Source organism: Callithrix jacchus, chromosome 5 (assembly GCF_049354715.1).
Source record: "Callithrix jacchus isolate 240 chromosome 5, calJac240_pri, whole genome shotgun sequence".
Lineage (NCBI taxonomy): Eukaryota > Metazoa > Chordata > Mammalia > Primates > Cebidae > Callithrix > Callithrix jacchus.
This window is the reverse complement of record NC_133506.1, coordinates 11181212-11208928: the sequence shown is the minus strand read 5'-3', so window position 1 is coordinate 11208928 and position 27717 is coordinate 11181212. Positions and strand designations below refer to the sequence as shown.

Genomic DNA, 27717 nt, shown 5'->3' with positions numbered 1-27717 from the left:
AGTGAGACTCCCATCTCAAAAACAAAAAAACCAAAACCAAAAAATGTACAGGAGAGTGATAGGGGGAAGAGAAAGCCTGAGGAGTGTCCTGACTTTGGGGCCCTTGGTCCCCCCAGTAAGGGCCTGCCTCTTGGGAGACTCTTAGAGTGCCCAGTGGTACAGGGAGGCTCCTGACGGCTTGGAGAATAACTGCTTTGGTCTGGGCACTGTGTGTCCCCACCGCAGGCTGGGCTCGCCTCCCTCCTAGGTGTCAGGGAGGAGATGTGTACGGGAAGCAACTTTCCACCCCCCTCAGCCTCCCTAAGGGCGCAGAGAGAGAGGGGTGTGGACTTGGCTGGTGAATGGGAGCCCCCACCCCATTTCTCACTTTGCCCGAGGAAACTCCAGCGTCACCTCGGTCCCACTTCTGCTTGCTTGAGTCCCTAAGTCCCTGGCCTTGCTGAGGGCCTTCCCCTATGGAGGTCTTTCCTGTCTTGGCATTGCGCAAGGCCTGCAGCTGCCTCCCTGACCAGCCTCTGGGCTGGTCAGTAGAGCTGAGGCTTTGGGAAAGAGGAAGCAGCCCCTGAGACGTGATCCTTCTCTCTGGAGCCGGCAGAGCCCTGGGGAGCCAGCTGCACCAGGACCTCCTGGCTGTCCTTCCTGTTCTCTTTTCGCAGGTCCAGCACCCCCGCAACCACTTCCTCCTGTGGAGCAGGTACTCCCCGTCCCTAGTCCCTCAGCCCCGAGGGTGAGTGGAGCATTAGGAGTGGGGCTGGGCTGAAGCTGGCTGAGCGGGGTGCAGGCGGGGGTGGAGGGAGTGCATCTAGGTGTGAGTGCTGGACCCCAAACCAGTCCAAGGCCAAGGCACTAATCAAAGCTGGACTCAACCCTTCCACCACCCCACATCCTTCCAACCTGCATTCCAATCCCAGTCCTGAGCACCGTCCTGCTCTGACCCTGCCTCAGCCCCAGCTCCAACCCCTCTTCCACCCTTACCTCACCCTCACCTCACTTGCTCCCCAACCCTCACCTCATCCAATCCCAACCATCCAAACTGCAGCTCCAACTCTATTACCTTTATCTCAACCCGGCCTTGACGGTATCTTAACCATCACCTGCACTGGCTCCTACCTTCACCCTTACCCTCACCCGTCACTCAACCTCAATGTCCACCCCAATCCCAGCCTTAATTTGCTTCCAGAATTCCGACTTGACCATTGCCCTGACCCCAGCCCCAGCCCAGCCCAGCGATATCTCTCCTTCCTCTAACCTCAGCCCCATTCCACTTCATCCATCGCCACTTGGTCCATTCACAGGAGGGCTCCCAGTGTTGTCCAGCACAGTTCAGGGAGTGGCCAGTCCAGCCAGGAACTTTTAGAGCCAGATTAAGGAATGAAGTGTGAAATTTCTACTGCCCATGGCAAAGCCAATAGACAGTAGTTATGGATTCTATGGCTCTGAGAATTAAAAATTTGGCCTGTGATTGGGGATTTCCACTATTTTGACTGTAATCTGCTCCAGGAATTGCCCGTCTGTACCCTGACTCCCTATCTGTGGGCCAGTGCGCTTCAGCTGGCCATGTCACCTTGTGTCCTTCCTTCTCCAGCACAATGGGGAAGTTGGGGAGAAGCCTTGGTGTCAGGAAACAGAAACTAAATCCTGTGCCTGTGGCTTTCTGTGTACAGGGAAACTGCCTCTGCCCGTTCTCCCCCAGTTCAACTTGGCCTCTGAGATCAGAGGTCAGGGACTTGGGGCCCCAGCTCACCCTCCAAGCCTTCCTAAGGCACTTGGTCTCAAATAGGCAGCAAATGTGAGTGCCCACCATATACCAGGCCAGCCCAAGCCACCCTGATGCAACACATACCAATTCTAGGAGTGGGGATTTAAAATCCTGTCTTCAGAGCACCTAGGACTTGGAAACCCAAGGATGAACCTCAGGAAATTCCTCTCTGAGGGACAATGATGTCCAAAAGAGTCACTGCCCAATGGAGGGATGGTTCAGGGCTACAGAGCTGCTCCCTATTCCTGGTACGCCGCTCCCTTCCCTGGGACCTGCAATCCCTCCTCCACCACCAGGGGGAGCTGGGAGCACCAGGCCACAGCTCCAACCCAAGCTCAGGGGGCACTGTCCCTAACACCAGGCTTTCTTTTTCTTTTCTTTTTTTTTTTTTTGGAGTGCAGTGGTACACTTTCAGCTCATTGCAACCTCCGCCTCCCAGGTTCAAGTGATTCTCCTGCCTCAGTGTCATGAGTAGCTGAGATTACAGGTGTGCGCCACCATGCCTGGCTAATTTTTGTATTTTTCTTAGAGATGGGGTTTCACCATGTTGGTCATGCTGGTCACGAACTCCTGACCTCAGTGATCCTCCCACTTCGGCCTCCCAAAATGCTGGTATTACAGGATTGAGCCACCGTGCCCAGCCTAACACCAGGCTTTCAAACGGGGACAGGTCTTCTTTCTGGAGCTATCCCTGCTCTTTCTCTTTTTATCTGGGCAGACACTGGTTTTTGTGGTAGAACAGGCTGAGCCAATGGGGGGACCGTGGTGGGGCTGACCCCTTAGGGGTTAGGGATGGGCTAAACCTAGGTGGCCTCTGCATGATGTGATTAGTGTGGTCCTGGAAAGGGTCCCCTCCCACCCCCTGTTCTGGGATCAGTGTATCCAGAACCCCACCATTCTTCCATCAGGTTCACAATTGCCCTTTTTAGGACCCCAAATGGAAAGAACAGGAGATCTGGGACAGGATAGCTGCCCTGGCCATAGCGGAGCTGACCCTGACATCCCCCATGGCCAGGGACACATCTGACCCCCAGTGTGCCCAGCAGGCTGCTTTTCTTCATGGTGAGGTGTCCGGGTCCCAGGGCCCCACCTATACCATTTTCCGGTGGCCAAGAACCTGGTATGAGGTTGTGGGTGCATCTTCCTGGAAGAGGAGGAAGCTTAAGACTTCCCAGAGAACTGGAGGCGAGCCCTTGGGCATCCACAAATGGCCAGACTGGCTCACTGCAGCAGCCCTGCAAGAGGGTAGGTCCCCTGGGGAGCAGTGTCCTTCCTGTCCCCATCCAGCCCTGTGCTGTGCTCCCTGCCGGGGCGCCCCTTCTGCATTCTGCATTGGGCTAAGTCCCACCTGGTCAGCCTGGCTGGCCCTGGGCCTCGGCTCAGCCCCTTCCCAGGTGTGGTCCCTGGTAGTCATCGGAATCTGCTGAGCCCAGCCCCTGAGGCAGATGGGCTGGGGGCTGGGAGGTCATGAGTTTCCTGTCCCCACTTCCAGCCTCCTGTTCACTTGGCCAAGTCAGCATTTAGGACCGGGAGGACTGCAAAGTTGGCGACATGGGTGTGTACGTGGTGAAATATATATAATATAAAGTTTACTGTTTTAACTTCTTTACGTGTACAATCCATGGCTATTTGCAGAACTTTTTCACGATCTGAAACAGAGACTCAGCAACCATTAAACATGAACTTCCCCTCCCCCAGCCCCTGGTTATCTCTATTCTACTTTCTGTCTCTACGGATGTGCCTAGTCTAGATATTTCACGTAATTGGAATCCTACGATATTCGCCCTCTTGTGTCTGGCTGATTTCACTGAGCGTCATGTTTTCAAGGTTCACGTGTGTTAGAATCCACTCCTTCTATGGCCGATTGTGTGTACATACCACATTTTGTTTATCCACGCCCATTCATTGATGGACACTTGACCTGTTTCCACCTTGTAGTGCAATAGTGCTGCTGTGAACATTGGTGTACTCTGTTGGAGTACTTTCTTAGAGTTCTCAGTACTCTTGGGCATATACCTAGGATTGGAATTGCTGGATCATATGGTAATTCTGTGTTGCTTTTTGAGGAATGGCCAGATTATTTTCCACAGTGACTGAACCATTTTACATTCCGACCAGCAATACACAAGAATTTCAATTCCTCCACATCCTCACCAACATGTATTATTTTCTGTGTTGATTTTCTTTGTGAGTAGCCATTTAATGAATGTGAAGTGGTATCTCGCCGCGGTTTTGATATGCATTTCCTAAAGCCTGGTGATGCTGAGCATCTTTTCAGGTCCTTATTAGCCAGTTGTATATCTTCTTTGGAGAAATGCTTATTCAAGTGTTTTGCCTATTTTTGGAGTTGGGTTTCTTGTTTTTATTGTTGTTGTCAATTCGAATTCTTTATATATTCTGGATATTACTCCCTTATCAGCTACATGATTTACAAATATTTTCTCCCATTCTGTGGGTTGTCCTTTTATTCACTCTCTAGATAGAGCCCTTTGATGCGTATACATTGTTGTTTGTTTTTTTTGGGACAGGGTCTCACTCTGTCGCCCAGGCTGGAGTGCAGTTGTGTGATCATGGCTCACTGCAGCCTTGACTCTCTGAGCGCAAGCCATCTTTCCACTTAGACCACAGGTCTGTGCCACCATGCCCGGCTAATTTTTAAATTTTTCATAGAGACAGAGTCTTGCAGTGTTGCCCAGTCTGGTCTCAAACTCCTGGGCTAAAGGGATCCTCCTGCCTCAGCCTCTCAAACTGTTGAGTTCACAGGCGTGAGCCACTGTGTCTGGCCAAGTTTTAAATTTTGATGAAGTCCAACTTACCTATTTTTTCCTGCACTTTTAATTTCATACTTAAGAAAGCATTACCTAGTCCAAGGTCATAAAGACTTTCACCTATGTTGTCTTCTAAGAGTTTGATAATTTTAGTTATATGTGTTTCTGGCATCTCTTCCTTTTGGACGCAGGTCTGTGGTACCCCTTAGACACTCCCTGACTGGGGCACTCCATGGTTGAGGGCTGGCCTATTTGGATATGGTACACACGGGCATGGAACTCATGTTTGTGGGGTATGTGTTCCACAGGACTCTCATGCCACCTGTCAAAATTAGACTTGCCCAGCCACCTCCCCACCCCAACTCTGAACCTCAACTCTGAACCCCTAAAGACCTCAGCCCTCTCTTAGTCACTAAGGGGTTTGCTGAATGCCTGATGGGCTCTGCACTGCTATGGGGCATGTATCTTCAGTTCTGGGGCCTGAGAAATGGGCTCTCACAAGCTGTAAAAAACAAGGCAAGGACAGAGATAGCTCTGGGGTGGCTACGGGAACCTCAAAGGGGAAATTCCAGCTGGAAGCCAAATTCATGCTGCACCTTGAAGGTTGAATAACTTTTCAATAGGCAAACATTATTTGAGGCAGAAATAGAGCTGGGCAGCTAGGGAGCCTGTGAGCAGACAGAACTGGCCCCAGAGTGGGTTTGTGGGGAGCAGGAAATGGGAACGGAACTGGGGCAAGAAATGAGGACCTTTCACATCTCACGGGCAATGGGGAGCCACAGAAGGTTTGTGAGCAGAGGAGTGACTGTTAAAGGCAGCACTAGCCAGGCACGATGGCTCATGCCTGTAATTCCAACACTATGGGAGGCTGAGGTGGGTGGATCATGAAGTCAGGAGCTCGAGACCAGCCTGGCCAACATGTTGAAACCCCATCTCTACTAAAGATACAAAATTTAGCCAGGTATGTTGGCACGAGCCTGTAATCCCAGCTACTTAGGAGGCCAAGGCAGGAGAATCGCTTGAACCTGGGAGGCAGAAGTTGCAGCGAGCCAAGATCACACCACTGTACTCCAGCCTGGGCAACAGAGTGAGACTCCATTTCAAAACAAACAAACAAATAAATAAAAGAAAGGCCTATAGCCGGTAAGGCAGGGGGTGAGAGACAAGCTTCAGGAAGGAACCATCATTCTAGCTGAGTGTCTTGGAGTGAGTCACTAGGTGTCTCTGGGCTCCAGTTCTTGTGGGTTTGGGTGGTGGGGAGGGGTGGGCAGGGAAGTAGGGAAGAGGAAGAAACAGCTGTTCATCTGCCCTAGGGTGGTATCCTTGAGGGGTTGGGAAAGCAGAACTTGGGATAGGGCCAAGGGACACACAGGCTTTTCTGGGGCAGGCCACCAAGTGAGGGCACTCCTAGGCACAGCCAAAGCTGGGAACAGGGCCTCCTGCTGGCTGACCCAGAGGTCCTTAAGGGCCCTGCCCTCTTGTTTGGTTGGCCAGCAGAGGAGGTGGGGACACAGGCTTGGACTCCCAGCAGGTGCTGGGGCTAAAGTGCCCAGAGGCCCCTGTGTGCCCAGCAGTGTGGTATGTGCCACCCTCTTAGGCAACAGGAGAAGCACAAGAACCTGCTATGGACTTCCTGCCGGAGCTTCTCCTCCTGGCCTCGTTCTTCTCCGCAGGTGAGCTTTGCAGGCCTACTGCCTATCTTCCAGGCCCCAGCCTGCAAAAGTCCAGCCCTTGGCAGGTTGGACAATGCCTGGGTCACAGATTTGGTTGCTGAGGTCAGGGGAGGGCCCGGGGGGCAGTGGCCAGGAGCTGAGCAGGGAGCTGCCATCTGTCTTGGGGCCACCTTCCCAAACCTCTGAGTGGCCTCAGGCAGCGGACTGTCCCCAGGGCACTGAGAAGGGTGGCTCTAAGCATGCATTTCTTGGGGCAGGGCAGAGTCTGGGAGCCCATCTGAGCACCTTCCCTGGGGGGATTGCAGGGCTCTGCAGCACCCTGAGGCCAGTATCACCCCCGTCTCTGTCCCCTGCCATTATTCCGCCAGGCCAGGCCTCATGGGGCGTTTCCAGCCCCCAAAATGTGCAGGGCGTGAAGGGGTCTTGCCTGCTCATCCCCTGCATCTTCAGCTTCCCTGCCGATGTGGAGGTGCATGACGGCATCACGACCATCTGGTACTATGACTACTCAGGCCGGCAGTGGGTGGTGAGCCACTCGGCAGACCTCACGCGGGTGGAGGCCCACTTCCGCGGCCGCGCCGAGTTCGTGGGGCACCCCGAGCACAGGGTGTGCAGCCTGCTGCTGAAGGACCTCCGGCCCGAGGACTCCGGCTCTTACAACTTCCGCTTCGAAATCAGCGAGGGCAACCGCTGGTCAGATATGAAAGGCACCTTGGTCACAGTGACAGGTGATAAGGGGGGTGGCCTGGCTACGCCCGGGAGGGATTCCCAAGCTGCTTCTGGACGCTTGGGCTCTCAGCCCCAACCCTTGTCCTGACTCGAACCCCAGCCAGTCTCAGCCTCGATTCCAGCCCCAGCCTAGGCCCAGGCCTGGTTCTCTCTGGTATTCACTCGAGTGGGGCTGGGAGTAGAAAGAAGCCTTTCCTTCCCCTAAACGCCCCCTCCCCAGGGCTCTCCTCAGCTGGGGTTTCCAGGGCAAGGGGTCTCAGGGGTGGTGAAAAGGGTCCTGAACACTGCCGTCTCTGCCTGCAGAGGAACCCAGGGCACCCACCATCACCTCCCCGGCCGAGCTTCTTGAGGGCACAGAGGTGGACTTCAACTGCTCCACCCCCTACATGTGCCTGCAGGAGAAGGTCAGCCTGCAGTGGCAAGGCCAGGACCCTGCTCGCTCTGTCACCTCCAGCAGCTATAAGTCTGAGCCCACCGGTGTCAGCCACCTGGAGACCCTCCACATGGCTGTGTCCTGGCAGGATCATGGCCGGGTCCTGCACTGCCAGCTCTCAATGGCCAGTCACAGCGCTCAGGCCAAGATTCACCTCCAAGTGAAGTGTGAGTTGACTGGGGCCACAGCCTTGTGACTGAGCACATCTATGGCTCCCTGATGGAAACCAGCCCCTCTCCAGCCCACAGAAACAGAGCCCTTGCTCCTGAAGCAGAGCGAGGCTGCCCCTGGGCCTCCAGGGGTCCTGAGTCCCAAGAGCTTCATTCAGTGCTTCCCTTCCATCTCCTACTGCTTCAAAGGGACTTGTCCTTGAGGCCAGGCTGGGCAGAGAAAGGGAGACACAAGGGTTGGGGAACAGGCACTCCCATGCAGCCTCAGGGTTGGCAGCAGGTGTCCTGGTATTTCTCCCTCGATGAAGGCTGCTGGGGAGGTGGGGTTTAACTCTTTCCCACCTTAGGACTGCCCATGACCATAGTGATCAGGCTGTCACCCAGGCATAGCTATGAGTCAGTGGGGAGAAAGCCGGGTTTCCATTGGTTATGCACTTTCCATCTCAAACAGGGCAGCCTGTTCTAGAACAAACGCTGCTCACAGGCATCTGGTTGCTGGCTCCACCACCCACCAGATGTGAAAACTTCGGGCAAGTTCCTTGTCTCCCAGAGCCTCTGTTTTTTTCATGTCTATGGTGAAGATAACAACAGATTGTTCTTGTCTCATCGATTTCTGATGAAAATGAAAGGAGATGGGCCAGGCATGGTGGCTCATGCCTGTAATCCCATCATTTTGGGAGGCTGAGGCAGGTGGATCACTGAGGCCAGGGGTTTGAAACCAGCTTGGCCAACATGGTAAAACCCATCTCTACTAAAAATACAAAAATTGCCTGGGTGTGGTGGCACAGGCCTGTAATCCCAGTTACTGGGGAAGCTGAGGCACAAGTATTGCTTGAACCCAGGAGACGAAGTTGCAGTGAGCTGTGATTGTTCCGCTGCACTCCAGCCTGGGTGACGGAGTGAGACTACATCTCAAAAAAAGCAAACAAACAAACAAACAAAAACAAATAAAGTAGAGGTAAGGTATTTAGAAGAGTGCCTGGCACATATTAAACACCTGAGGCTGGATGCAGTGGCTCATGCCTGTAACCCCAGTGCTTTGGGAGGCCAAGGCAGGAGAATTGCTTGAGGCCAGGAGTTCGAGACCAGCCTGGGCAACATAGTGAGACCCTGTCTCTACAAAAAAATTAAAAAACAAAAATTAGCTGGATGTGGTGGCTTACACCTGTAGTCCCAGCTCTTTGGGAGGCTGAGGCAGGAGGATGGCTTGAGCCCAGGAGTTTCAGGCTGTAGTGAGCTATGATCGTGCCTCTGCACTGTAGCCTGGGTGACTGAGCCAGACGCTGTTTCTAAAAAAATAAGAATAAAACACTTGAATACACAGAGAGAGGCTTTGGAACAAGATTTAAGGAAATGCCTTGCATTGTTGGCCTCTTCCTTACAAACCGGTAACTATTTTCAGAACTGGTTTGACACTGCCTTTGGCCCCTCCCACTAGGTGGTTGGTCCCTTACTAACAGCTTCCAGCAGGCCACTAAAGCTAGCAGTGGGGTACCCATGGCCCAGTGTGTGGAGCTCACCCCAAATACAGCAGGGGCAATGGACAGCATTGGGAAGCAGAAAACCACAGCTGGTGGAGTAGGCTGGACACCGGATCAAGCGTCCCATGATCGGCTCTCAGTGGACAAGGGATGCATCAGGCGCAGGGGGTGGTGGGAAAGGGACAGACATGGGCAGTCCAGGTCAAGAAGTATGCCATCCCCTGCCCTCCCTGACACCTTACCCAATGACCCCCACTGTGCCTTGCAGATGCCCCCAAGGGTGTGAAGATCCTCCTCAGCCCCTCAGGGAGGAATATCCTTCCAGGTGAGCTGGTCACACTCACCTGCCAGGTGAACAGCAGCTACCCTGCAGTCAGCTCCATTACCTGGCTCAAGGATGGGGTGCTCCTCCGGGGCAAGACTGGTATGCTGCAGCTGTTCCAGGCAACCTGGAGCGACGCTGGTGTCTACACCTGCCAAGCTTGGAATGGCGTGGGTTCCTCGGTCTCACCCCCCATCAACCTCCACATTTTCAGTGAGTCCTTGGGAAGATTTCCAATTGGCCAGAGGGTAAGGAAGGGCTCAGGCCTCAGGGGCAATGGGGAGACAGGGAAGGGCAGAGCCAGCAGCTGGCATAACTCAGTGCTTCCTGGATGCAGGTGTGGAGTTCCAGCCCTGTCTTACCATGAGACAGGTAATGATACCCCCACAAAGGGCGGGGTGTCAGGGGAATCCTGGTGAGCAGGACGGAGAGAGGCAGGGCACTCCCAGAGGCTCCACTGCAGCAGCGGGTGGTGGAGGATGTGCAGAGATTGAGGCTGATTGACTGAGACCCAGGGACTGTGAGAGGCTGGGGCTGGGAGTCAGCTGGGACCCCCCAGCACCTCTTATGCTGCCCTTTCAGTGGCTGAGGTCCAGGTGAGCCCAGCAGGTGCCATCCTAGAGAACCAGACAGTGACACTAGGCTGCAGTACACCCAACCAGGCACCCAGCGATCTCCGCTACAGCTGGTACAAGAACCACGCCCCACTGGAGGATGCCCACTCCCATACCCTCCAGCTGCACTCGGCCACCAGGGCTGACACTGGCTACTACTTCTGCGAGGTGCAGAATGCCCAAGGCAGCGAGCGTTCAGGTGCTGTCAGCGTGGTAGTCAACCGTAAGTGGCCAGGGTGGGGTGGCACTGGACATGGTCAGAGCAGGGCCACTTACCTGGAGGTGGCCTTGAGCTCAGGTCCCAGCTCTGCACACCTGGGCAAGGCTTTGTCCTCCCTAGTTCCCTCCTATTTTATAAAAACTTTTTATTTTGGAAGTTTAAACTTATGAGCAAGAGGAAGACAAAGAATGATTATATACCTTTAACCTAGGTTTCCCGTGTGTTAACATTTTGGCACATTTGCTTTATCTTTCTTGCTTTCTACACAGACACACACACATGCACATATACACATACACATACATCCATGTACATACATACATATAAATGTAAGGATATAGACTTCCATATATACATATGCACATATATGGCTCTTGTGTGTAAGCACATCTGCTCTATGTGAACATATGCGCATATATATGCACACTCTCTGTTTATACATATGAATATGTTATCTATCTGTGTATCTATTTGTATATTTATATTCCTGAAGCTACAAACCATGAGGCCTCTTTACCCCTAAATTCCTTTTTTTTTTTTTTTTTTTTGGTAGAGACGGGGTTTCACCATGTTGGCCAGGCTGGTCTCAAACTCCTGACCTTGTGATTCACCTGCCTTGGCCTCCCAAAGTGCTGGGATTACAGGCATGAGCCACCATGCCCAGCCTGCTTTACCCCTAAATTCCTAATATCATTCTTTTATGTAACCACAATGCAATGATCATGAGCAGGAAATTTAGCATTAATAGAAGACTGTTTTTGTTTTTTTTTTTTGAGACAGTCTTGTTCTGTCACCCAGGAGGGAGTGCAATGGCATGATCTCAGCTCACTGCAACCTCTGCCTCCTGGGCTCAAGATATTCTCCTGCCTCAGCCACTCGAGTAGCTGGGATTACAGGAACCTGCCGTCATGCCTGGCTAATATTTGTGTTTTTGTAGAAACAGGGTTTCACTGTTTTGGCCAGTCTCGTCTCAAACTCCTGACTTCAGGTGATGTGCCTGGCTCGGCCTCCCAAAGTGCTGGGATTACATTGGTAAAAATGTGAATTATAGATTATAGCTTAGATAATAGTCTTCTATAATGTACCTAATACTGTCTTTTGCAGCCATCCTTTTTCTGGTCAGAATCCAATCCCAGATCACACTTGCATTGGGTCGTCGCACCTCTTCATTCTGTTAGTCTGGGACCGTTCCTCAGTCTTTCCTTGTCGTTCTTGACATTGAAACTTGGAGCGTTCAGGCCTGCTGTTCTGTGGAGGTCCCTCAATCAGCATTTGCCTGACTCCAGTGGTCCGGGACCATGCCCTCTGGGCGGGAAGGTGGAGGACGTGCTGCTATGCCCTGTCAGGAGGCACTCGGTATCAGTCTGTCCCACCGCTGATGATGCTCAGTTTGGTCACCTGGCTAAGGCGCTGTCCCATCAGTTTTCTCATCTTCGAAGTGGGGCTCCTATCCCCATTTGCAGGGTGGCCTTGAGCACTGACTGGGACAACAGAGTGATGTGCCCAGCCCAAGGACAAAAGCGTATTCAGCAGGCACTCAGGTGCTTTGGGATCACCCCCTTCTCCCAGGGCATGGTGGATCAAAGAGGTGCAGAGGTCACGGGCTGTATCAGGGTATCCAGGGAGTGCCCCTGTCAGAGGGTGACAGGCCTGCCTCTCGTCTCCACACAGACCCACCTCTCATCCCGGTCCTAACAGCCTTCCTGGAGACCCAGGCGGGGCTTGTGGGCATCCTTCACTGCTCCGTGGTCAGTGAGCCCCTGGCCACACTGGTGCTGTCACATGGGGGTCATATTTTGGCCTCCACCTCTGGGGATGGAGATCACAGCCCACGCTTCAGCAGCACCTCTGGTCCCAACTCCCTGCACCTGGAGATTCGAGACCTGGAAGAAGCTGACAGTGGGGAATACAAGTGCTCAGCCACCAACTCCCTTGGAAATGCAACCTCCACCCTGGACTTCCATGCCAATGGTAAGACGGGCACCGGCAGCCAGGGAGAGTGGAGGGAGCCTGAGGAGGAGCCTGCTCCAGCCCCTTCCTTCTAGAAGTCTAGTGGACTCGAAGGCAGGGCTGAACTAGCTGCCTAGGTAACATAAAAGACTGGGGATATGCAGTCACCCAACCTCAGAGCTTCCTGAAAGTCAAGGCGGAAAGGGAAACACGGCAGGTCACATCATTCCTTTTGCAGATACCCTGATTCTAAACTTGGAGAGTCCCTCAGAAGTGTTCATTATTTTTTATTTATGAAACTTTGGAGGCAGGTTCTGTGCTAGCAGTCAGATGTGGGAAGACAAATAGTTAAGTGGGGTCTTCTGGCTGGGTGCTGTGGTTCATGCCTATAATCCCAGCACTTTGGGAGGCCAAGGCAGGTGGATCACCAGAGGTGGGGAGTTCGAGATCAGATTGGCTAACACGATAAAACCCCATCTTTACTAAATATACAAAATTAGCTGGGCGTGGTGGCACATGCCCGTAATCCCAACTACTCAGGAGTCTGAGGCAGGAGAATCGCTTGAACTTGGGAGGCAGAGGTTGCAGTGAGCCGGGATCGTGCCACTGCACTCCAGCCTGAGTAAGAGAGTGAGACTTGGTCTCAAAAAAAAAAAAAAATTTTTTTTGAGATGGAGTCTCACTGTGTTGCCCAGGCTGGTCTGGAACTCCTGGCCTCGAATGATGCTTCTGACTCAGTCTCCCAAAGTGCTAAGATTACAGGCTTGAGCTACCACACCCCCACAAGCCAGGTGCTGGACATAAGCCTGGGCTCTGGCTCTGGATCCTTTTTTTCTTTTTTGAAACCATTACATCTGAGACCTCTGAATCCTTAACCAGGCTGCAGCCAGCTCCCACCTATAGATCTGACTTGGCATTCAAAGGCAAACCCTCCTGACCCACCACAAAGCCTGGAGCTACCTACAGTAGTGCAGGGAGAGGAGAACCCTGAGGGCTTTCTGCATAGGGCAGCATGGAGGGTCGGGAGGTGGGACCCCTCCCAGCCTCTCCCTCTCCCTGCAGCCGCCCGCCTCCTCATCAGCCCGGCAGCAGAGGTGGTGGAAGGACAGGCAGTGACACTGAGCTGCAGAAGCGGCCTGCGCCCCACGCCTGATGCCCGCTTCTCCTGGTACCTGAATGGAGCCCTGCTTCACGAAGGCCCCAGCAGCAGCCTCCTGCTCCCCGCGGCCTCCAGCACTGACGCCGGCTCATACCACTGCCGGGCCCAGGACAGCCACAGTACCAGCGGCCCCTCCTCGCCAGCCATCCTCACTGTGCTCTGTGAGCAGCCACAGCCAGCTGCAGCCTCATGCCAGGACCCACCAGCCACCCCACCTCCTCCAGGCCCCCTAACCCTGCCCTGCCCTGCCCTGCCCTGCCCCAGGGTCTGTATCAGGAGGGCTGGGTCACAGGCCTGGCCATGATGGGCCTCTCCCCCTGGGACTGAAGTTTAGGGAATGAGGCTGGGGCCTTCTCTACCTTCCCACATCTTTACCCTCCAATCCCAGCCCTGTGGGCTCCTCTATCCCAGCCTCAAACCCAGCATGGGCACCACGTCCGTGCTTTGTCCTCATGGGTGAGCCCCGGATGTCACACTCTTCTGTTTGCGCACCTGCCCCACAGGTTGTGCTGGGCTCCCTTAGACACCAAGGCAGAGCCCCGCAGCACAGGGACAGATGGCCCTTCTGCATCCACCAAGTGGGGCAGCTCCTATGAGATCAAGGGCCTGATTCCAGAGGCTTCCTCTGATACATGTGTGTTGGAGCCATGTCCTGGGACTGGCAGAGGGCAGCCGCCTCTGCAAGCTTTTCTGGTGTCTGCGTGAAATCACATGGGGGCCTGCCTGGTGCCTCTCTTTTGGCCACCTGTCTCCGGAAGCCTTTAGGAAGAGGCCATTCTATGCATTAGCTAGTATCAAGGGAGCTGGCTTGGAGATCAGAGATAAGATGCAGGGCAGAACTTGAGGAGAGGCTCCATGGTCAGGGATTGGGTACAGGGTGGGAAGAGAGCATGACCCCAGGGGATTGCTAGGTGGACACCCTGCTCAGCAGCAGATGGGACACATGCAAGGTGGCAGCCAGCCCATATAGCACCTCTGTCTGAGCTAGAAAATGGTGCTCCTTCCTCTGGGAAGACTCAGCATCAGGGCACAGCCTAGCTTGAGAAGCATGAGCTGAGTTCCACCTGCCCTGGTCTGGCTGCTCTTGTGCAATGCACAATCTGCACAGCTGTTTGGGGCAGCCCTAGGGACCCATCTTTGTCCAGTGTATTCTGGGAGCCTAGCCAGGCTTGTGGGGCCTGGCAGCAACCAAGGGATGAGTATCCCTGTTCTTCCTCCCTGCAGACCCCCCTCGCCAACCAATATTCACCACCAGGCTGGACTTCGATGCCGCTGGGGCCGGGGCTGGACGGCGAGGCCTCCTTTTGTGCCGTGTGGACAGTGACCCCCCAGCCCGGCTGCAGCTGCTCCACAAGGACCACGTGGTGGCCACTTCTCTGCCATCAGGGGGTGGCTGCAGCACCTGTGGGGGCTGTTCCCCACGAATGAAGGTCACCAAAGCCCCCAACTTGCTGCGCATAGAGATTCACAACCCTTTGCTGGAGGAGGAGGGCTTGTATCTCTGTGAAGCCAGCAATGCCCTGGGCAACACCTCTGCCTCTGCCACCTTCAATGGCCAGGGTGAGTCAGGCAGGGAATGGGTGGCTTGTGGGCAGGGCTGGAGCCCTGGGCTGTCCTGCTCTGAGGAGGATCTAATCAGGTAAAAGCACTCTGTGCAGCAGTGGAGCCCCTCGCTGCCCTCTCTGCATTCAGGAAGGGCAGAGCTGCTCCTTCCTGTGCTCGCTGTTCAGGCCGGGGACAGGCGACACAGCTGGTCTCTGAGGACGGGCTTCCCAGCTGGGACAGTTGGACTGCCTTATCCTCCTTCCCCGTGCTGCATCCCTCTCTGCTCAGGGCCCCCACAGTCCCCAGGACCCACTTCTCCTAGGCTCCCTGTGAGCTGGCTTGCTTGTCTCCCTCAGCCTGTGGGCACCCCAGGGGGCTTCCTTCCTGTTCCTTCCAGGCTGGGTGGTTGGACCTCCGACTCCTCCGGGCCGGGGGTGGTCAGTGAGCTTGTGCTGCCTGCTCTCCAGCCACTGTCCTGGTCATTGCACCATCACACACACTGCAGGAGGGCACAGAGGCCAACTTGACTTGCAATGTGAGCCGGGAAGCCGCCGGCAGCCCTGCCAACTTCTCCTGGTTTCGAAATGGGGTGCTGTGGGCCCAGGGTCCCCTGGAGACCGTGACGCTGCTGCCCGTGGCCAGGACTGATGCTGCCCTTTACACCTGCTGCATCCTCACCGAGGCTGACACCCAACTCTCCACTCCCGTGCACCTGAATGTACTCTGTGGGTGACTGGCAAGGACAACCTGGGGACTTGGAGGATGGAGGGGTGGTCTGGGGAGAAGCAGGGCCTGAGCTGGGATTTGGGAGGAAAGAACATGGCTTGGGCTATGTGTGTGGCAGGGGGTGGGGGACATAGCATGGCAGTGGTAATGTGGTGAGCTGGGCTGGAGTGGCCTCAGCTCCCTCTGTTCCTACAGATCCCCCAGACCCTCCGAAGCTGTCGGCCCTCCTAGACGTGGGCCAGGGCCACATGGCTGTGTTTGTCTGCACTGTGGACAGCCACCCCCTGGCCCTGCTGGCCCTTTTCCACGGGGAGCACCTCCTGACCACCAGCCTGGGTCCTCAGCTCCCATCCCAAGGCCGGCTCCGGGCTAAGGCTGAGGCCAACTCCCTGAAGTTAGAGGTCCGAGAATTGGGCCTTGGGGACTCTGGCAGCTACCGCTGTGAGGCCACAAATGTTCTTGGATCAGCCAACACTTCAGTCTTCTTCCAGGTCCGAGGTAAGTGTCAGTCTTCTGAAGATATGGTAGACTCTGATGCCCTGGGGGTTACTCTGGTCAGACTTTGGGCTGGATACTGTGAATTTTGTGCAGAAATGTGCCTTTTTTTTTTTAGCTCTGGTAAGGGCAGTTTCCAGCCTGCATAGCAGAAGGCCTCCCTTGCCTCCAGCTAGATATTTTCACCTGTAATAACTGCAGCAGCCACTAGGAGGCAATAGCAATTCACAAGGTGGCTTGGTGGGAGCACTTTCTGACTAAACTTATTTTGTGATCATATAATTTTGTTACACAGTAAACATTCTCATACGAAACCTAATACATATGTATATTATGCATATATGTTTATGTGTGAGCATACACACATACAAATATACATTATATATATGCTTACGTATAATATACTCATAGTCTTCATGTATATACGTGTGTGTGTGTGTGTGTGTGTAGTTGCTATAAAAACCCTCCCTCAGGCCGGGCACGTGGCTGACACCTGTAATCTCAGCACTTTGGGAGGCCAAAGCAGGCAGATCACCTGAGGTCAGGAGTTCAAGACCAACCTGGCCAACACTCTACTAAAAATACGAGCATTAGCCAGGTGTAGTGGTGGGCACCTATAATCCCAGCTACTAGGGAGGCTGAGGGAGGAGAATCATTTGGGAGGCAGAGGTTTCCGTGAGCTGAGAGTGCACCACTTCACTCTAGCCTGGATGACAGAGCGAGACTCCGTCTCAAAAAAAAAAAAAAAAAAAAAAATCTCCCTAAACAAACCAGGAAAAAGGAAAGATAATACCCATAATGCAAAAGTGAAAGAAAAAGTGTGCTGCTTCTCCCACAGTGACCAACAGCACCAATTTTGGGACATTTACTGTGAGCCTCAGTTCTGTGTATCTTTTCTTACCACCTCCATTTCACAGGGAGAAATTGAAGGTTAGAGTTTTAGGAGCTTTTCCCCAGCCACATGACCCTGCTAGCTGTGGTCTCAGGCATGGTCTATGCTCTTGCTGGGCATTTCAGCTGCCCCTCCATCTCTCCCAGCACCCTGAGGTTCTCCTGCTTCAGACCCAGGGGCCACTGAGGAGCTGCCCTTTGCCTGATCCCTGGTTCCTGTGCTCTTGCGGCCTGGAGTCGGATGCAGGGCCAGTCGGGCAAGGGTGCTCAAGATCACATAGCTGCTAACATTCCCTTCCGAGCCCTCCATCACCCATGCTGAGTCCAGCTCCTGGTCAGGATGGTGGCCCTGGGGTTATCTAAATCCCTCCCTTTTCAGTGCTTTATGGGTTGAATCAACATTTGTCAGGAGCTAACACATGCAGGCGCAGCGCCTGGAACTGGGGTCACAGGTCATACAAGTACACAAGTCCAGTGCCCATGAGGTTTATGCACTGGTAGGCAACATATGACTGATACAATAAAACCATCCCACCAGGTCGGGGAAGGCAAATGCCAGGATGGAGCCTGTGCAGGAGAGTGGGGAGCAGGAGGGGCCAAGGCATGGGGTTGAGTGGGCCCTGAGGTGGTCTGGAAGGGGGCTGTGGCTACAATACATGGGGCTGGGTGTGTAGTCCTGGGTGGGCATGCAGGTGGTTCTGGAATGTGGGAGGTGTGGTGGAGAGCCCTCACCTGCTCTTGGTTTTCCCCTGCAGGAGCCTGGGTCCAGGTGTCACCATCACCTGAGCTCCAAGAGGGCCAGGCTGTGGTCCTGAGCTGTCAGGTACCCACAGGAGTCCCAGAGGGAACCTCATATCGCTGGTATCGGGATGGCCAGCCCCTCCAGGAGCCGACCTCAGCCATGCTCCGATTTGCAGCCATAACTTTGACACAAGCTGGGGCCTATCATTGCCAAGCCCAGGGCCCAGGCTCAGCCATCACGAGCCTCGCCGCACCCGTCAGCCTCCACGTGTCTTGTAAGGACTTTTATCCCATCCAGGTGTGGGGGAAGGAATGCTATCCCTGGTCCTGGGCTTTGCCACATGACAGAGCCCTGGATGAGGGACCTCTGGCTGGGTGCTGACACTCCCCACCCTGTGTAGACGCCCCACGCCAGGTCACACTCACTACCCTGATGGACACAGGCCCTGGGCGGCTGGGCCTCATCCTGTGCCGTGTGAACAGCGACCCTCCAGCCCAGCTGCGGCTGCTCCATGGGGACCGCCTCGTGGCCTCCACCCTACAAGGCATGGGGGGACCTGCAGGTGGTTCTCCCAGGCTGCAGGTGGCTGCAGCCCCCAACACACTGCGCCTGGAGATCCACGAGGCAATGCTGGAGGATGAGGGTGTCTACACCTGTGAGGCCTCCAACACCCTAGGCCAGGTCTCGGCCTCTGCTGACTTTAATGCTCAGGGTCAGTGTGTGTGTGCGTGTGTGTGCGCGCGCGCGTGCGTGCACATGTGTATGTGTGTGTCTCCTTTAAAAAAGGAGAGTAGGTGGGAGAGGGTTCTAGAAGCCTGGGAGAGTAGGAATAGTCCCCATTCCCACCCTTCCTAAGGGTGGTTGACTCCAGACTTAAGTTTCACACAAGAACCTTTTTTAAACACCAGATTTTACATGCGTGCCCAGTGGATAAAACTAAACAGGGAATTTCAGGGGAAAGTGCAGCAAGGGAGGGGAGATCTGTGGTCTCTCCATTTGCCCCACACCAGGGTCAGGGAGGGGCTTGGGGCTCTCCAGGGATCTGTGGAACTCTACTTGGGACCACTCAGGAGCCAGTGGGCTGTTCCAAGTGCGACTTCTGAGCCTCATTTATAGGTGGGCCACCTGAGGCTCCCAGAGGCCAAGGGGTCCCCAGCAGTAGGGGCAGCTCGCTCACACGGAGACAGGTGGCTTGCTGTATACAGCCTCAAGACCCTGGCTGGTGTCCTGTGCCCTCCCTCTCCCCAGCTGTGAATGTGCAGGTGTGGCCTGGGGCAGCCGTGCAGGAGGGGCAGCTGGTGAACCTGACCTGCCTTGTGTGGACCACTCGCCCGGCCCAGCTCACCTACACGTGGTACCAGGATGGGAAGCAGCGCCTGGGTGCCCGGTCCATCCTCCTGCCCAACGTCACGGTCAGGGATGCTGCCTCCTACCACTGCAGTGTAGATCCCCCTGGTCAGGCACCCCGCCTTTCCAGACCAATCACCTTGGACGTCCTCTGTGAGTCTGGCTGGATGCATGGTAGGGCTGGCAGGAATGGCAGCAACCCAAGGGATCTGAGCAGGGCGGGGACCCTACAAGTGTCCGGTGGGGAACTAGGTACCAGCTAGCTGGTGCAGCACGGGAAAAGGGGCATTAGAGTAGGGGGCACCGGGGTGCCCAGTCCTGTCTGGGCAGAGGAGCAGTACCCCAGACTGGGTGGTCAGGAGCCATTGGGGTGGGGAGCCAGGGACCTTCTGAGTTTGAATGCAACCTGCAAACTGGCCTTCTGCAGGCTGTGACTCTGTGTAAGCCTCTTGTGCCCTGCAGACGCGCCTCGCAATCTGCGCCTGACCTACCTCCTGGAGAGCCGTGGTGGGCAGCTGGCCCTGGTACTGTGCACTGTGGATAGCCGCCCACCTGCCCAGCTGGCCCTCAGCCACGCCGGCCACCTCCTGGCCTCCTCGACAGCAGCCTCTATCCCCAACACCCTGCGCCTGGAGCTGCGGGAGCCACAACCCAGTGACGAGGGTTTCTACAGCTGCTCTGCCCGCAGCCCTTTGGGCCAGGCCAACACATCCCTGGAACTGCGGCTAGAGGGTGAGGCAGGGCCCAGGCCAAGCCCACTGAGATGGAAACCCACTGTGGTGTCTGGTTGGGCCCAGCTGATCATGGCCTCCTTTGTACAGGTGTGCAGGTGATCCTGGCTCCAGAGGCTACTGTGCCCGAGGGTACCCCCATCACAGTGACTTGTGAAGACCCTGCTGCCCTCCCACCCACCCTCTATGCGTGGCACCACAATGGTCGTTGGCTGCAGGAGGGTCCAGATGCTTCGATTTCATTCCCGGTGGCCACGCGGGCTCATGCAGGCGCCTACTCCTGCCAGGCCCAGGATGCCCAGGGCACCCGCAGCTCCCGTCCTGCTGCCCTGCAAGTCCTCTGTGAGCAAGGAGTCCTCGGTCAGGGCTGCCCAGGAGGAGGGTGGTGGAGGGTGCTTCTAGGCTCTTGTGAGAGTGGGCACAGAACTGCAGTGGGCCCAGGAATGGGCAGTTGGGGAAAGGATGTAGGTGCTAGAGAAAGAGACTCAGCTCTACAAACCCTGCCTGGCACTCTGCCCACAGGCCTCCTGGGAAGGTGTCACTTCTAGGAAGTGACCACTGGTTCAGAGGCTTCAGCCTGGCCAACCCCAGGCAGCTGGGCAATAGGCAGTAGCAGGTGCCTAAGCAAGGCCCCTATCTGTGCCCTGCCTGCCCGCAGATGCCCCTCAGGACATCGTGCTGTCTTCCTTCCGGGACTCCAGGACCAGATCCATGGCTGTGATACAGTGCACCGTGGACAGTGAGCCACCTGCTGAGCTGGCCCTATCTCATGATGGCAAGGTGCTGGCCACGAGTGGCAGGGTCCACAGCTTGGCATCGGGGACAGGCCATGTCCAGGTGGCCCGAAACTCCCTACGGCTACAGGTGCAAGATGTGCCCGCAGGTGATGATGACACCTATGTTTGCACAGCTCGAAACTTGCTGGGCTCAGTAAGCACCACCAGGCGGCTGCAGGTGGAAGGTGAGCCGGAGAGAGGGGAGGAAGAGGGGCTCCAATGCTGTAGGGGCCAAGTCCATGGGAGGGGCTGGAGCTCCCATTAGAAGGGGCTGTCTGGCCTGAGAAAGCCCTGCCTTGAGAGGCCTAATATGATGGAGGAGGAACAGCTCCTACTGGTGGGGGCACAGATCCACCTTGGAGACTCCAGATCTCAAGTCAGACTGAGACCTTCCCGCAATGTGCAGAGGCCCCTCAGAGGTCCCATGCAGAGGCTCCACCCTCACAGACCTACAGATCCCAACCATCTCTTTATCCTTCCCCAACAGGGCCAAGCGTGGTGGCAGAGCCTGGCCTGGATGTGCCTGAGGGCACTGCCCTGAACCTCAGCTGCCACCTCCCAGGTGGCCCTGGGCCTGTGGGCAACTCCACCTTTGCATGGTTCTGGAATGGCCGGCGGCTGCACACGGAGCCTGTGCCCACTCTCACCTTCACCCATGTGGCTCGTGCTCAAGCTGGGATGTACCACTGCCTGGCTGAGCTCCCTGCTGGGGCTGCCATCTCCGCTCCGGTCATGCTTCGAGTGCTTTGTGAGTGTGAGCCCCCTCCCCTGCCTTAGTCTCCCTACATCTCACACACTCACCTCAGTTCTTCCTCCTCTTCTGTCTGCAAAGAGTGAGGATTTCACAGATATTGAGTCCTGGGTTAAAATCCTGGCTCTCCCGCTGACTGGTTGTGTGATCTTGTACATCTGTGACAGGATTTCTTTCATCTGTAAAATGGGGAATATGTCATTCACCTCATCTTGCAAGTAGTATAAGAAATAAATGGCTGAGCATGGTGGCTCATGCCTGTAATCCCAGCACTTTGAGAGGTTGAGGTGGGCAGATCACTTGAGGCCAGGAGTTTGAGACTAGCCTGGCCAATGTGGTGAAACCCCATTTCTACTAAAAATACAAAAATTAGCACAGCATGATGGCACATGGCATGATGGCACAGGATTACACATGTAATCCCAGCTATTCAGGAGGCTGAGCCAGGAGATTTGCTTGAATGTGGGAGGTGGAGGTTGCAGTGAGCCAAGATCATGATCACTGCACTCTAGCCAGGGCAACTGACTGAGTGAGACTCCTTCTTTAAAAAAAAGAAAAGAAGTAAAGCATGGTGAGTATCTGGCACACAATAGGCCCTCATCAGTGTTGGTCTCCCACTCCAGTTTTCACCAATGCTTACATTGTATTAGTCAGCTGTTGCTACATAACAAGCCACCCCAAAACTGCTTCAAACAAAAGTCATGTTATTTGCTCAATTCTGTGGGCTGGGCTCAGCTGGGCAGTTCTTCTGTTGTTCACAGCTCATGTGGCTGCAGTTGTCCAGTGGCCTCAGATGACTGCATGCTCATAGCTGGTGGTTGGGCCACATGTGCCCAGCAGGCTGGCCTAGGCTTCCCACATTGTTGTGTTCCAAGGATAGCGAAAGCTACAAGGCCTCTTAAGGTCTGGCTCTGAAGTTATACAACATCACTTCTTTCTTCAGTTGGTCAAATGGATTCACAGATTCAAGGAGTGAGGAAATAGGTTCTACCTCTTAATGGAAGGAGCAGCAAAGTCATTGTGCGTGGATACAGGGAAGGAGAAATTTGTGGTTGTTTTCTGTAATCACCACACTCCTTTCCTCCCCACAGACCCTCCCAAGACGCCCACCATGACAGTCTTCATGGAGCCTGAGGATGGCCTCCAGGGCATCCTGGATTGCCGAGTGGAGAGTGAGCCCCTCGCCAGCCTGACTCTCCACCTTGGCAGTCGACTGGTGGCCTCCAGTCAGCCCCGGGGTATTCCTGCAGAGCCACACATCCATGTCCTGGCCTCCCCCAATGCCCTGAGGGTAGACATCGAGGCTCTGAGGCCCAGCGACCAAGGGGAATATGTGTGTTCTGCTTCAAATGCCCTGGGCTCTGCCTCTACCTCCACCTACTTTGGGGCCAGAGGTGAGGGAAGGGGGCTCCATCTCCCAGGCCACTCCACACAAATGCCCAGTTCTTAGACCCAAGGATTCCTTCTTTGTGTCCCCTCAGTGCAGCACGGCTTGCCTGTCTACTTGAAACTTATTGCTAGGGGCTCCCTTGCATGGATTGAGCTTCAGAGATAAAGAAAAAATTAGAAGGTTTCATCTCGGGTGGGTCCCCTTAGAAGGGAGCATTGGGGGCCTGCAGCTGTGACTGCCCTGAGCCCCACTCTGTGTTCCAGCCCTGCACCACCTGCGTCAGTTCCAGCAGCTGCTCTGGGCCCTGGGAGTACTGGTGGTCCTCCTGCTCCTGCTGTTGGGCCTGTGGGCCTACCACACCTGGAGGTGGGTCTGGAGTTGGGGGTGGGCCAGAAGATCGGGGTGGGGAAGGCCACCTCATCCTGCCCCCAGATTCCCCCAGGTCCTTTAGGAGAACCTCTCTCCTCTCAAGTTCAGCCTGGGAAGGCTGTCTACTTCCCAGCCTGCCCCTCCAAATTGGGAATCTCTTCTAGAATTGCCCCTAAATCCTCCTAGCTGTAGTTTTCTTCTTTTCTCCTCTCTGCCCTGGCTGTGCTGAAGCAAGGGCTGGGGAGGAAGAGAGAGGAAGCACTCACTCTCCATGAGGCTCCCACGTGCTGTGCTGTGGGTGGTCTGGAGCCAGCCTATGGGGAACGGGAGAGGAATGGGGGCAGGCGGTAGGGAGGGGAGAGGCTCTCTGAGTCCACTCTGGGCCTTGCAGAAAGAGGCGTGTTTATAAGCCGAACATGGGTGAGAATTCGGTGGAGATGGCTTCTCAGAAAGAGACCACGCAGGTATCCATTCAACACACATGGATAGTGTAATACCCAGCTAACCCACAGTGCTGGCTGGCATCTGGAGGCTGATGCCATTTATGGGATGGTGCCTGGGACCAAGGGGAGGTTGGGAAGACTGTACAGGGAACCAGGAGCCCTTCAGAAGATAAGAGAGCCCTGCTTGGAGCAGAGAGAACCCCTGTGTCTGCTGGTGGCTGGCATAGAGGACTAGGGGAGACTTTCTGGACTTAGCAGCATCCCCTCCATTTCCAAGACACGTTTTCTGACTCCCCCACCTTTGTTCTGAGACCCCTCTTCCCCACTGCTGAGCCTGCCCATCACCTGGGCAGAAGTGAAAGTCAGTTTCTCCTCCCCTGTGTTGTGTCCTTCTGCAGCTGATTCATCTGGTGGGCCAGGGTTCCAAGTCACACTTCCAGCCACGCACACTCCCACCAATCCTCTTGGGACCCTACCTAAGGGTGGAGGTGTGGGGCCTGCCCTGGCTCCCAGAGGCCTCCTGTGACCAGGGTTTTCTCTGTGGGAAGCTCATTGATCCTGATGCAGCCACATGGGAGACCTCATCCTGTGACCCGCCCCTGGGCTGACTGGTGGTGTCGCCTGCCCTCTGGAGGAGAAGGTTGCCAGTGCCTGTGATGACTCCAGCCCGTGAATGTGAATGAGGCAGCGTTGGGTCCTGCCTGCTTCTGTGAAAACAGAAGCTCTGTGACATCGGACTTTTTATGACCTGGCTCCAAGCCTCTTGCCGCCCTCCCCAGAAATGGGTGCTGAGAGGTGGGGATAAACCTCAGTCTACCCAGGAGGTTGTTGACCCTGGATGATGCTGAGGAGCCCCAAGTCGATCACGTTGACCGCTTCTCTTGCTCTCTCTTCTCTGGATGTCCTCCCTTCTCTCCATTTCTCCCTCAAAGGAAGCCCTGCCCTTTCACATCTTTCTCCTCGAAAGCCACCCTGGACTTTGGTTGGATTAGAGCATCCTGCATCCTCAGAGGTTCGCCAAGGCACTCTGTATTCAGCAGAATATAAGTTAGGCTGCTGTAACGAGAGACCAAATACAGTGACTTCAACATGATCAAATTTCATTTTTCTCTCCGGTGATAGTCTGGCTGTTATGATGGTTTAAGGTGTTGGGGCTCAGGATCCTTCTATCTTCCTTTTCTCTATCCCTAAAATGCTGCCTTTGATTGTGAGGCTCACCATGGCCCCGCTCTGTCCACATGCCCTCCAGCCAGAAGAGGGAAGAATGAAGGCAGAAACACACCCCTGCCCATGGTGGATGCAACCCAGAAGTTGCACATGACTTTTCCACTCACTTCCCATTGGCTGGAGTATCACATGGCCACTCCGAGCTACAAGGGAGGCTGGGAAATGCAGTTTTTCTTTTGAGTCCAGAGGACTCAAAAGACATTTGGAACTGGGTTTCCAAAGGACTCCCAACTGTGGGCTCATCTCTGAGACTTTTGACATTGATGGGAATGCCACCAGCAGGCCATGTTTTGTCTCAGTGACCATCTACTGAGGGCCAAGGTGTGCCCCTGACCATTCTGGTCATGGACTTCCTGGAAGAGGTGATCACTCTCACACTTAAGACTGAGGAAATAAAAAAGGTTTGGTGTTTTCCTAGGGAGAGAGCATGCCAGGCAGTAGAGTTGCCTCAGCAGACATCCTTATGCCAGATTTGGCCTCTGGAAGAAGAGATGCCCTCGTTCCCACCACCACCCCTACCCCCAGGGATGGGTACTGCCTTACTGGCACTTACAAGAGTAAGGACAAACACAGATATCATCAGCATCCTTGTTCCTGCTCCAGATACATCCCTGTCCATGACTGAGTGAGCTCCTGTCCTTTTCACGGAGGACCCTATGTCAGGGGCTGTTAAAGAGGATGAGTTACCAAGAAGGAACGACGTGCCCCTGGGAATCAGGGACCGACAGGAGAGAGCTCTCGAGTGGGCTAGTGACTCCCCTTGCAGCCTGGTGCAGATGGTGGGAGGAGCTAGGAGCCCTCTGCTCTGGGATTTGGGCTGAAAACCAGAGAGAAGTGGGGAGTTGGCACCTAACAGGCTGGGAGGCAGTTGGAGGCCAGGTGAACTTTGTGTAGCAGAGGCTGCATCCTCCCTCATTCCAGCCCCATTCCTTTTCATGCTCCATTGCCAGACTCTTTCTGGGAGCCCGTCCAGAATGTCCTTCCAATAAACCTCTACCCTATGACGCAACTGGAGTGAGTCACTTTCTTGCAACCCAAACAGCTGGGCTAGAGCATAGAGGACTCACATGTTAGTGGGGTTTATTCTCAGACATCGCCTGTAGGATGGAGCTGGGGGTGCAAGTTACATGGCATTTATCACAAATTACCTTGTGCTGAAGTGATTTGTGTCCCTTTCTGTTCCTCGAGGCTCCGTGTGTTGCTCACATCTGCCACCCACAGTGACCAGCACCGTGCATGGCATGCAGTAGGTGGGCACAAACTCAGCACTTGTCTTGTCTACATTACTGACAATGGGGAGGGCAGAGGACGTGGACTACATCCAGAGGTGGGACAGGGAGAGAGCAAGCCAAGTGCAGCCAGATGTTTGGGGGCTGTCTGGGGAAGAGAGGGTGAGGGGAGGACCAAAAGCAGCCGCTGACGGGTGGCTAACAGGGGAATCTGGGAACTTGGGAGTCTTCATCTGCTTCCATGTACTTCCAAGGGGACCTATGTCCATCTTGGAGTGGAGGGTCCTCAGAGGGGTTAGCTGTGTTCACTTCCAGTGGCCTGAGGCCTCTCAAGACTTTTTGTACTTTTAATTGAAGTGTAACATACAGAAAAGTTTGCACATGATAAAAGCAACTCAAGGACTCTGTCTCAAAATAAAATAAGTGCATTTTGTTGTGTGTAAATTACACCTTAAAAAAGTTAATTTGAAAATCCAAAGTAGCAGTAATAAGTAATAATCTCATAAGAACAGGCTTGCCAGGTGTGGTGGCTCACTGCTGTAATTCCATTGATTTGAGAAGCTGAGGCAGGAGGATCACTTAAGACCAGGAGTTCTTTTTTATTTTTATTTTTTGTGATGGAGTCTCGCTCTGTTCAGACTGGAGTACAGTGGTGTGATCTCTGCTTACTGCAACCTCTGCCTCCCAGGTTCAAGCCATTCTCTTTCCTTAGCCTCCTCAGTAGCTGGAACTACAGGCATGCACCATCATGCCTGGCTAATTTTTGTAGTTTTACAAAATCACCTCCTTTACAAAATTGCCTTAGGAGACTGAGGCAGGAGAATCGCTTGACCCGGGAGATGGAGGTTGCAGTGAGCCGAGATTGCACCATTGCACTCCAGCCTGGGTGACGAGAGCGAAACTCTGTCTCAAAAAAAAAAAAGGCGGGGTGGGGGGGGCGCTTAAAAGTTAACATCTCTTGCCATCCAAATTTGTACCAAGTAAGACTATACTTCAGGGATCATTTCTATAGTTTGTTACTAGAGAAGTTTCTCTGAACGTGCAGAGCATTGAACTCTCAATAAACTAGGCATCGATGGATCATATCTCAAAATAATAAGAGCTATTTATGACAAACCTGCAACCAACATCATACTGAATGGGCAAAAACTGGAAGCATTTCCTTTGAAAACTGGCACAAGACAAGGATGCCCTCTCTCACCACTCCTATTCAACAAAGTATTGGAAGTTCTGGTTAGGGCTATCAGGCAAGAGAAAGAAATAAAGGACATTTGAATAGGAAGAGAGGGCATCAAATTGTCCTGTTTGCAGATGACATGACTGTATATTTAGAACACTCCATTGTCTCCGCCCAAAATCTCCTTAAGCTGATAAGCAGCTCCGGCAAAGTCTCTGGATACAAAATCAACGTGCAAAAATCACGAGCATTCCTATATACCAATAGACAAAGAGAGAGCCAAATCGTGAGTGAACTCCCATTCACAGTTGCTACAAAGAGATTAAATACCTGGGAATACAACTAACAAAGAACATAAAGGATCTCTTCAAGGAGAACTACAAACCACTGCTCAAGGAAATAAGAGAGGATATAAACAGATGGAAAAACATTCCATGCCCATGGTTAGGAAGAATCAATATCATGAAAATGGCCATACTGCCCAAAGTAATTTATAGATTCAATGCTATCCCCATCAAGCTACCAATGACTTTCTTCACAGAACTGGGAAAAAACCACCTTAAACCAAAAAAGAGCTCGCATAGCCAAGACAATCCTAAG

At 54.1% G+C, this 27717-nt stretch overlaps 1 protein-coding gene and 1 pseudogene across 3 annotated transcripts; both read left to right on the top strand.

Moving 5' to 3' along the window:
* The first annotated feature begins 529 nt into the window (after window positions 1–529).
* Window positions 530–24577, top strand: SIGLEC1 (sialic acid binding Ig like lectin 1). Of its 3 annotated transcripts, none has more exons than XM_035298266.3 (22): window positions 530–694; window positions 6125–6200; window positions 6651–6928; window positions 7233–7529; window positions 9282–9548; window positions 9918–10172; window positions 11841–12140; window positions 13182–13439; window positions 14503–14838; window positions 15291–15548; window positions 15745–16047; window positions 17691–17951; window positions 18078–18389; window positions 18926–19177; window positions 19487–19756; window positions 19846–20097; window positions 20414–20716; window positions 21019–21279; window positions 22374–22676; window positions 22936–23038; window positions 23433–23505; window positions 24033–24577. In XM_035298266.3, exons 3-22 carry the CDS (start codon window positions 6901–6903, stop codon window positions 24090–24092), a joined length of 4752 nt encoding a protein of 1583 aa, XP_035154157.3. In that variant the 5' UTR covers window positions 530–694; window positions 6125–6200; window positions 6651–6900; the 3' UTR covers window positions 24093–24577. The 3 variants fall into 3 exon arrangements, with proteins under 3 accessions (XP_035154157.3, XP_035154156.3, XP_078227422.1); XM_035298265.3 differs by having other exon boundaries at window positions 6569–6928; XM_078371296.1 differs by lacking the exon at window positions 23433–23505 and having other exon boundaries at window positions 6569–6928.
* Window positions 24578–26922: 2345 nt separating this feature from the next.
* LOC118154132 (small nucleolar RNA U3) lies at window positions 26923–27010 on the top strand (annotated as a pseudogene).
* Window positions 27011–27717: the final 707 nt, after the last annotated feature.